Source organism: Cyclopterus lumpus, chromosome 11 (assembly GCF_009769545.1).
Source record: "Cyclopterus lumpus isolate fCycLum1 chromosome 11, fCycLum1.pri, whole genome shotgun sequence".
Classification (NCBI taxonomy): Eukaryota; Metazoa; Chordata; class Actinopteri; order Perciformes; family Cyclopteridae; genus Cyclopterus; species Cyclopterus lumpus.
The window spans coordinates 4,845,945-4,855,963 of NC_046976.1; the positions used below are offsets into that span (position 1 = coordinate 4,845,945).

The 10,019-nt window shown below is 44.2% G+C and overlaps 3 protein-coding genes across 4 annotated transcripts; 2 read left to right on the top strand and 1 right to left on the bottom strand.

The window, feature by feature from the left end:
• Nucleotides 1-457: 457 nt before the first annotated feature.
• LOC117739460 (claudin-4) lies at nucleotides 458-1,147 on the top strand. The gene has a single exon (XM_034545874.1). It carries the CDS (start codon nucleotides 458-460, stop codon nucleotides 1,145-1,147), a length of 690 nt encoding a protein of 229 aa, XP_034401765.1.
• Nucleotides 620-3,657, bottom strand: c19h1orf109 (c19h1orf109 homolog (H. sapiens)). Its single transcript, XM_034545875.1, has 4 exons — nucleotides 3,174-3,657; nucleotides 2,464-2,643; nucleotides 2,270-2,388; nucleotides 620-1,875 (listed from the first exon to the last, which is right to left on the bottom strand). Exons 1-4 carry the CDS (start codon nucleotides 3,440-3,442, stop codon nucleotides 1,835-1,837), a joined length of 609 nt encoding a protein of 202 aa, XP_034401766.1. The 5' UTR covers nucleotides 3,443-3,657; the 3' UTR covers nucleotides 620-1,834.
• A 22-nt stretch (nucleotides 3,658-3,679) lies between these two features.
• cdca8 (cell division cycle associated 8) lies at nucleotides 3,680-8,084 on the top strand. 2 transcript variants are annotated; one of them, XM_034545872.1, is made up of 11 exons: nucleotides 3,680-3,813; nucleotides 4,090-4,182; nucleotides 5,096-5,224; nucleotides 5,350-5,390; nucleotides 5,508-5,583; nucleotides 6,064-6,131; nucleotides 6,297-6,379; nucleotides 6,472-6,570; nucleotides 7,165-7,294; nucleotides 7,458-7,544; nucleotides 7,666-8,084. In XM_034545872.1, the coding sequence occupies exons 2-11, from the start codon at nucleotides 4,092-4,094 to the stop codon at nucleotides 7,699-7,701; spliced, it is 840 nt and encodes a 279-aa protein (XP_034401763.1). In that variant the 5' UTR covers nucleotides 3,680-3,813; nucleotides 4,090-4,091; the 3' UTR covers nucleotides 7,702-8,084. The 2 variants fall into 2 exon arrangements, with proteins under 2 accessions (XP_034401763.1, XP_034401764.1); XM_034545873.1 differs by having other exon boundaries at nucleotides 3,719-3,827.
• The last annotated feature ends 1,935 nt before the right edge of the window (nucleotides 8,085-10,019 follow it).

Here is a 10,019-nt window from a genome sequence, read left to right on the forward strand (position 1 = left end):
TGATCCCGCTACTGCCACAAGTGGCTGCCCAGCTATCGGCTACTCAATAATGCATTGACTCAAAATGAGGGATGAATGAATAGGAGGAGGGGAGTGCCTCTGATCCTTTTGAGAAGGAAAGAAAAAGTACATGACTGGAGAGAGAGAGAGGAGGCGGGTGATTATTTCTGGGTAACAGTGATTTGAGGCCTCGTGGGAATTAAAAGAAGTGTGCAGATGTTGAAGAGGAAAAGAAAAAGAGAAGAGAATGGCTGCTGACAAAGTGGCATTGGGGCAAAGGCCGTAGGGACGTGTCCAAGTCAGACGGGAAGGGGACAAGTCAACCAAAGGAGTGGACTTTGAAAACCACAAAGGATAACGAATAAGAGTTGACTGTAGTAGACAAAGATCTGTGATCCCGCAGAGGTTAGTCTATATATATATATATATATATATATTTATATACATATTTGTCATCATGGTGAACACCGGCATGCAGCTGATCAGCTTCACCTGTGCGGTGACCGGCTGGATCATGGCGATCGCCGTCACGGCGCTGCCCCAGTGGAAGGTCTCGGCCTTCATCGGCAGCAACATCCTGACCTCGGAGATCAAGTGGGAGGGCATCTGGATGAACTGCATCTACCAGACCACGGGTCACATGCAGTGCAAGACGTACGACTCCATGCTGGCCCTGCCCCCGGACATCCAGGCGGCCCGCGCCCTCATGTGCCTGGCCATCTTCATGGGCTGGCTCTCGTGCACCGTGTCCTGCTGCGGCATGAAGTGCACCACCTGCGCCGGCGACGACCGCCGCGCCAAGGCCGGCATCGCGCTCTCCGGCGGGGTCCTCTTCATCCTCACCGGCCTGTGCGTGCTGATCCCCGTCTCCTGGACCGCCAACACCGTAGTGCAGGACTTCTACAACCCCAACGTGCCGCTGATGTACAAGCGGGAGCTGGGCCAGGCCATCTACCTGGGCTGGGCGTCCGCCGTCATCCTCATGATCAGCGGAGCGGTGTTGAGCAGCACCTGCCCCCTCATGGAGAGGAGCGGCAGGTACCGCCGCGGCTACATCGGCCGGAGCTTTGCCAACACGCCCGCTTCGGCGCCGGATCCCCCAAAGCCCATCACGTCGAATAGTGTTCCATTAAAGGAGTACGTATAGAAAGGAGCACGGAACGCCAGCAGCAACGGTGGAGAGAGAACAAGTTAACGAGTTGATGCTGCTTGAAAAACTCTTCTTTTCCTCACGTTTTAAGTCTGTGAATTTGAAGCTTTAAAATGAAATATTTATTAATATATCCATCCTGTATTTTATTTATATATATATATATCTTTGTAACGTTAAAATGTGTCTTTGGTACTTTTCTGTGTGTTTGCTGCACTGTGGCTAACAGTAGTGCCTGAAGAAAGCCCGTTGCCGTCATCGTGGGATGGAGTTTGACCGATGTGGTGGCTTTAATGATGGCTTGTGTTGTGGAGGTTGCCGTGGTTTCGTCAGCAGTTGTTCGCTGGCTAACAGACGTCGTTTAAACCCCCCCCGTTTGTCACAAAGCCTTAACTTGATTGTGTGTGAAATAAAACCAGTTTGTTACAGTGTGATCCACTAACTATGTTGTGTGTTCTGGTTGTTTCTCTAAAGTACATTTGCTTCAGGGTTGTTGGGGATGAAATGATGTTACAGGGTAGAGTTTCTTTTTTGAAATGTAATTTCCTCACGTATAAAGTCTGGTACATGCACACACCTCATCCAAGGACGTTTATTTGAAAAATAAATTAAATGAATTGTCCTGTATTCGTGCATGTTTCCCTGTTCATATAAAACAAAGTCCCTGAGTCGCTTTTCCTCTATTCATTGGGACTCGGTAAAGAAGGACACGTTGCGAAGTGTATCTGAAAGAAGACGGAGAAACAATTAGTTAATCTACAACCCCTCCCCACTGCTAACACTGACTAATGAAACAACAGCCATTATAGATATGGCAGAGTTTGTTTGGCCTCTGGTCCGCTTGTATAAAAAAAATACGTTATATAAACTGACATTAGCCAAAATTAAAATGCTCGAGAAGGTAATCTACCAAACAGACATTATTGGAATTTTAGCTTTAGGATAATACAAAAACAATTATACTGCTGTCCAACAGTTTCTCCACAAAACTCATAGTTTGGCCTTTTGTCTATAGCAATACACAAATCTACCAAACAACAAAAACCTCTTCAATACTTGATGGTGGCGAAACTATTTCAGTGTGGACTATAACAAACCACCGTTTTCAACTCATTTTACCTGTGATGCGGTCCTCTGCACTGGGACACTCCAACGATTCCCATCTTTTGGGAGCAGATTCTAAACGGGAGAGATCATCTGCCCTCAGAGTCAGCAGCAGAGTCTTCCTCCTCAGGAATCTGAACATGTGAATTTAGGTAATAAATAAATAAATAAATAAATAAATAAAATAGACCCCAAACGGAAAAGGATACTGTTGCCGATAGTGGCGCTCGGCATCCTGCAGCCACTCCAGCATGTCGGACACTGACGGCGCGGTGGCCGAGCGCTCGGTGATGGTGAGCAGATCCAAACCTTCGGTGTTCTGCTCGTAAAGCTGGAAGACTGCGAAGACCTGGTTACTGATGGCATCTCTCACAGACTGCAGAGAAGACCTGAGGGAGGGAGAGAGGATGGATGCCGTGTGTCAAAATCAGAAATGTATTATTACTTACTTTTAATAGTTTGTATTACTTACTTTTAATGTGCTGTACTGTAGCTTCAGACTGTGTGTATTGTGTGTTCTTCTTACCACATATACTGTTGTATTGTATCTTATCCTGTACTGTTTGCTATTGTTTTATGTGTGTTATGTCTGTCAAGGGACTACAGATGCAAATCAGCTGTAGCTACAATCTGGTACAGTGCATCACATGGCGACATTTATGTTTTAACTGTGCATGGTTCCTTTTAAATAAAGATATAATAATAATAATAATAATAATAATAATAGATGTCTAAAAAAATTCTGGGGCAGAATATAACAAAGTAGCTCTAAATAGGCTTGTCAGTCCCCCCCTCAGCCAGTGGAGCAGGCCCTGCACGCCGGCTAGATGCCCACATTACGTGTGTAGATCTCCGTGCATCATCCCTGCAGACTCACGGGCTTCATTCAGCGTGTTGCACTATCCACCCAGCCACTCACATCTTCTCGTTGAGTTTGCCCAGCACTGTATCCGTGGCGTGAGACAGCTTAAAACGCAGCCGTTCCTCCAGGTCGGGGAAGTATCGCAGCGGCGTGTTGGAGATTTGGACATTGGACAGCGCTCGCGACTGCTCCGCCAAGTTCCCTAGAGACACCATCAGAGGGCTGCATTCGGCCAACACACTCTTCCATACTTTCTGGTTGTTCTCGAGACTCTGGAAGCCTTTCCTCAGCGCTTGATGCAGCAAAGTAAGCGCAGGTGTGGACATTTCTAGGTATTTTGTTTTAAGTCGCGTGCGCCCAATACACGAGTCTGAGTATTTAAAATATTTTAGTCGGTTTTGGATCAACGGACTCCTTTCACACCGTAAACCATTTAAAGAGGTGAGGTAATATTAGCTGCTAATGACATATGTCTCTCTCTACCATGCTGCCTTGTCTGAACCCACTTCCGCCCTCCCGATGTCAACACTGACGTTCGGCGCTCCAATTGGTCGAGAGATATTTTCTGTAACGTAAAGCAGACGCGAGTCGTAATTCGCTGACTTCAGGTCCGGCCCCTCCCCGCGCGGACATTTGAAAAAGCTTTGTGAAGAGCAGAGATAGTTTCCGACGAAGGAAAAAAACAAAACATATACAGGTAACTATTTACAGGTAATTGTTAATAAAATATGTATCACCAACTAATTATTAGAGTTATTAATTGTGTTTGCGTGTGATTTAACCAGCTGGCGTTAGAACAAGTGACGTTATCGTCGACTGTTAGCTTTGACGTTAGTTAGCTCGACTACCGGCCAGCCGCTCGTCGGTACAGATGAGGTTAACTCTGTTATATTACACAACGACACTCCGTGTCCTCGTGATACTGCTGTGTAGTGTTCTTAAATGTGGGTACATTTACTGTGTGTCCCTGTAGACATGGCGCCCAGAAAGAGGACCACCAAACAACGGAAAAACAACCCCAGAACGGCCAAACTGGAGGCTTTTCTGGAGGATTTCGACAGCGAAGGTGAATAACGTTACGTTTCCCTTGTTTTATTTTTTTATCAAGCTAGCCCGCACGTTGCTTTGCGGTACGCGTCGCTGTACACTAGGCATTACGGTGTAAGAACCGACTTCAAAATAAGAGCAACGTTCCGGTGAACGTGATAGTCAGTCAATACGTCTGTAAATCTATGATTTACAGACGTATTGTTAAGTTTAAATGGAAATTGTCCATAGTTTAAATGGAAATTGTCCATAGATGGAAACTAATTTCCCGTTTAATAGTAGACCACCTAGGTCACTCGGAGACAATCAAGACACTGATGAAGGATTACAAAATTAAAGATCTTCAAAATCTTATTGAGATCTCAAATAAATTGGGATCTCAATCCCAATTTATTTCTAATTTCAGATTAGATTTAAAAGCAAATAGTCCATAGTTACAAACTAATTTCACTTCACCTGAATTGACGTGGGTCATTGTAATGCAACAGAATATTATGAGACTATAACAAACAGAATGACGTCAGATATTAAAATAAATCATCCGTTATTGAATATGGTATCACATCGAAAACTCTCACCTAAATGTCTTGGTATTGGTAATAGTTTGTGAATATCATCTGTTTCCTTTTAACCTCTAATCTGAGTTTAGAGGTAAATTAATGAATGATTGCAATTTTAAAATGTCTTTAATTTTGAAATTCAACATCAACATGTGATTCTCTCTGAGCAACACTTTAAGGTGTCTTACTCTTAATGGGTAGTTAAATTAATTTACTGGTCTAGGTTGTTTTTAGTAGACTGAAGTTGGCCGATACTATCCATTGGGTTTATATATCATTGTATTATGATTACTGAGGCATTATCATGTGAACCAACTTGAACTACTACTAATAGGTTGTGTAATCTAAAACTCCTGCAATGGTTTTTCACAGTAAAGACTAGAGTTGGACAGATGAAGGAGAAGATCAACCAGCTACTGAAGGATGTGGACAACAGCTACAACATGGCTCTAATTAAGCTTCCCAAAGCTGTCCGACAGACAAACTGGTTGGAGTATTTCAGTAAGTTGACACAGTGAAACCCCATTATGTGTTGGGTAAAATAAAAAAACTGTTTGATATATTTTTTTTATCCATTTAAACAGCATTGAATTAAAGAAAAAAACATTTTCCCCATCTCTCTGTAGTGTCTGACAAACCCAAGTCACCAGAAGTGGATAATATAAGGGTGAGTTGATATCATGTATTTTGATTCACAGTGTGTCTCCATTTGGCTTGTGGAGGACCAGCCTGTCCTGTATTAAACACCCATTCAGTTCTTGATTCATGTCTACCTGTTTAACAGAGAGAAGAGGAAGCTGCCGTCGTTGAAAGCGTTGTGGCCGAGGACCACGCCGTCCTTCTGAAATCAGTCAAGAAAAGTATGTTAAAGGAGATTTTCAGTTCTTCTTTTTAAGCCGAGACTCCCCAGGCTAAAACAGTGTTTAATGCACCGGTCAATCTTTGAGATTTTTAGCCTATTTTGCTTCCATAATATGGTTCACACTAGTGGAAAGAAAAACATCTAAAATACACATTTAAGTGTCTATTGTACTTCTTTGTATTTGCGTCTGTAGATTTCTCTTAAATTCATCTCGACTTCCGCAGCAACCTTTCATTTTCCATCAAACAAAATTATTTTTTTATGGCTGACAGTATTTTCTGATTTATGGAGTGATGCAAAGAGAAAAGAGATTCTTAAGCTTATTCACCTGGTGTCTTTTTTAATGAAACCTGTCTATCAACAAAAGTCTTGATGCTGATGCTACTTTGAACGGGTATAGTCTGAAAAACTTATTTCACAAATGATGAACGTTTTGTTGGGAATCTCATCCTGTTTCTATTTTGTCTCCAACCAACAGCATCAAAGAAAAAGGGCGGCGCCAAATCCAGCTCGGGGGATGAAATCACCCCGAGCACAACACGGAAGGTAATGGTAACAACTTTTCTTTCTTCGTTAAGCTCGCATAAGGAGGAAAACGCAGCCGAGTGGTTGAGAGCGTCATTGATCGTAAACGTACCATTCCTTATGATTTGCTGCTGAATGTCGTTTGTGCGCAGCCACTTTATATTTAACTGCTTGTTCCTCACTCAGGGAAAGGCAACAAGGAAACCTCCAACAACATCTAAACGGGCAAAGGCGCTGGCCGCCAGCAAGCTGAACACCTCGATCAGACGGTGAGACTTTTCTCTTTCGTTGTTGCTTCACCCCGTTTTGCAAGTTGAGCAGCTCAACGATGCCAGACTAACTTATGTCTGTCTTGTTTCAGATCAAGCAGGAAGATGTTTGTCACTCCCGCCAGGAGTATGCTGGACTCCTCTCTGATGATGGGCCCCACTCCCCTCATTACCCCGCGCTTCGACCCAAGGTGAGCAGGCATTCTAGTTCTAGCTGCGCAACCACGCTGTCAGTTTTGGTAATAAAGTACAGATGCTTTTCTCCTCGTTCCTGCAACAGGAGGATTCATTCACTGTAAAGTGATGCGGCTCATATTAGTCCGTTACGTGCACCAATATAATTCAGGTAGTCTAATCGGTGAGGTTAAACGTCTCCTAATGAAGTGATGACTAAAACCCAGAGAGCAACATGGGGAACGGTCTCCTAAATATGAGCAAGTGCTTGTTTAATTTAGTGCTCTTAACCGGTGTCCTGATTGGGATTTGATGAAAACGGGCAAATAAACTATTGCATAAAATCTCCGGATGATTTTTAAAAGCACTTTGCTTTTTATAGATCTGATCTGCAACTGAATGTAGCTTTTAAAAATATTTATGAGTATGTATTTCATTATGTGGGGCACTAGAGCCTTGCCCTCACAGCTATCTCACTAATTTGAAAACGCCACTGTAATGGAGCAACTTCTTTAAACGTTTTTACTCTCGTGGATCTTTTATCATCGGAGACGATGCGTGCAGCCAGCAAGGGCTTCATGGCGCTCACCACTCGAGCTTTGTTTCCTCAGACTTCCTAGGACCCCCGCTGTGAGGATTCCCCGCCACAAAGAAAGGGTGTACAGCATCTCGGTCAACGGCTCTCCGATCGCGGCAGGAAGTGAGGACATCGTCATCAACGTGCCCATCGGCAACGGAGAGGTGCGACCCTGCTGTCATTTGAATAGAACAGTTCATTTGCTTGTAACATGATAATCCATGAGCGACATATTTATGCTTATTTAATTTTGTGTTTTATTTGACATGAAGTCTGACAAGCAGGCTGACTTGCCAACCAAATGTCTTTTGTGATATGTTGATCCAGAGTGTGCAGCTAATGGCCAGTCAGATGGACTCGGTGGACCTGTCTCTGCTGGATGAAAGTGCTCTGAGGAGCATTCGGCTGCTGCAGGTATATTCTTCACTTGTAGTATCACCGTGGCCCTTTTTTAGATACACAATTTAGTGTTGCGTTAGATAGGAAATATGTGCACATGCATTTATTCTCATCATTGTCTTTTTACATCTTACAGAATCGCCTCACAACCCTGTGTGGAACAGCAAAGTGACCCACCAATCGTCTGTCAACTTGTACATTACCTTTACATTAGTTTTTATTCATTTACTGTTGTAAGACTGTCTAGTTGGCCGTTTTACTTGCCTCGCCTTTCATTTTTTCATGTGTATTTCCTCTTTTGTAGGGATGGGCTTAATCCTTTATGGGCTTATACTGTTATACTATACTCCTTTTCAGTGCTTTTCTAAATGTGGATTTTATTTGTCCTGCAAGCCTTGTGAGACTGTTAACTCTGCAAATATGGTTTTACTGCTCATAATTACTCTCTAATCTTTTTTCGTGCAATTCATTTTGTCATTGTTGAATACACAATCCTCCGTGTACATAGATCAATCTTTGTCTGCAAAAAACAATAAATGATTTAGCCCACAGCTCTACGTGAGTGCAAGAGTTTATTTGGGAAGGCAATGTGTTTGTTGATGAGCGTGGGTGGGTCGCTTGGTCACTAAGCTGTGCCTTTGCATAGTGACCAGTAGGTGGCAGCATTTCTCCATGGACATTGTACTTGTCTGGCTCTGCTGGCTCTTTTCTCCAGTAAAAACCTGACCTCAGTATTAAAGCTGTGGCCACAAGACCAAACATATTGACATGTTTCAATACATACTTCTCCTGCTGATCGCCCACAAGATGCCCTAAACACCTGTACGTCAATATAATAATAATAATGTACACTTATTAATCCCACGGTGGGGAAATTCTTCTCTGCATTTGACCCATCCTTAGTTATTAAGGAGCAGTGGGCTGCAATGAAGCACCCGGGGAGCAACTGGGGGTTCAGTGTCTTGCTCAAGGGCACTTCGACTTGCAACTAGCGGGGATCGAACCGGTTAGCTTGTGGTTACGGGACGACCACTCTCCCCATGAGCTACAGCCAACCCAAATATGTTTATGGGTAACCAATAAAACGTCTTTTGTGCTGCATGCAGCATACCAGACGGCTTCAGAGGTTATTTCCCCTCTACAGCTGAACATGCTCTTGCTTTTGCTTATGGGGGAAGGTCCTTTTCGCGACTTTGTTAACGCTGAGGGGTTGTCGACAGCCGGAGTCACGTGACGCGCTGTTTGGCAGGAAGTGGCAACCCGTCCCCGCTGCTGGCAGCGAAACCCTGCCCTCTGACCTTCGGGGACATCATAACGCTGCCAATTAAGAGGCTCGTTAAGCTTCGTTAGGTCTGATGAGCTCGTTAGGGTTTCCACCTGGGATGGTTCTGGGTCAGACCTGGGCCTCACCTTGGGCCCAGGACAGACACGTACACCTCTCTGCTGTTCCCACTGGATCCTCAAGCATTGTATGCTACCAAGCCACGGCCTGGGGAACTCTGTGTGCACCCCCCCCCCCCCCCCCCCCTCCCAGTCCCATCCATCTGTATCCATCTTAAGCGCTTTATCATCTGTTTAAAATAAAATGATAAAAAAAGCCACGCTCTGCATTCCCACGAACGACAGCTGTTGTGGTCAGCGGTGCGTGCAGTTCAACTCCCTCGTTAGCGGAGCACCGAGCCCTCGCGCACCTGCTCTACATACCATAGAATATCCCTACTTTTGCCTCTGAATGGATTGGATGCTTTTTTCTTTTCTCTAGGTGGGTGGAAAATTGCCATTTTGCACGGATGGCTTGGTTTTCAGTAAGCACGCAGGCAGTGGCGCCGTGACAGGTGCGGTATGGATGGGGCGGATTTTGAGGTCACAGAGCAGCACTGCTACATAAATCATCCGCAGAGATGTTCGGGATGAGGGACTGGAGCCTGAGATAGTGGAAGGGAGACGCACACACAGTACAGAGATGATTCAACAACCAGCAGTACTGTGTTCTGTGCGCTGGTTTAAAGCTGTCCAAGCAAGACGAGAGATTCGAAGCAACGCATTCGCGCAAAGATTGGTCCAGTAAAGCAGCTGTAAAGCAGCAATAATCAATATTTTTTATGATCATGGATAGATTTACTGAACCTAAAGTGATAGGGCACCGGCCTACACCTGTAAAATGAGACATACAAGCAAAACAAACACAAAGAGACACAAAAAGAGATGGAAAAACAACTGTACAGATATACAAAACACCAACAAAAAGAGACTTTTACATGTCTGTGCCCAGGGGCCCATTGTTTCATAATTCCTCCTCCCCTATGGCTTATGGCTATGATATCTCCAGCTTGGTAGAAGAGCTACAGAAGTTTCAACAGACCTCTGGCAAAGTTGCTGCAAAGCCAACATCATTGCCAGTTTTGCATTTAAATAAAAAAAAAAAATCTGATGAAGCAATCGAAGGAGCTCCAACCCAGTTGATGGTCGGCACCTAATTCAAAGGTCTCT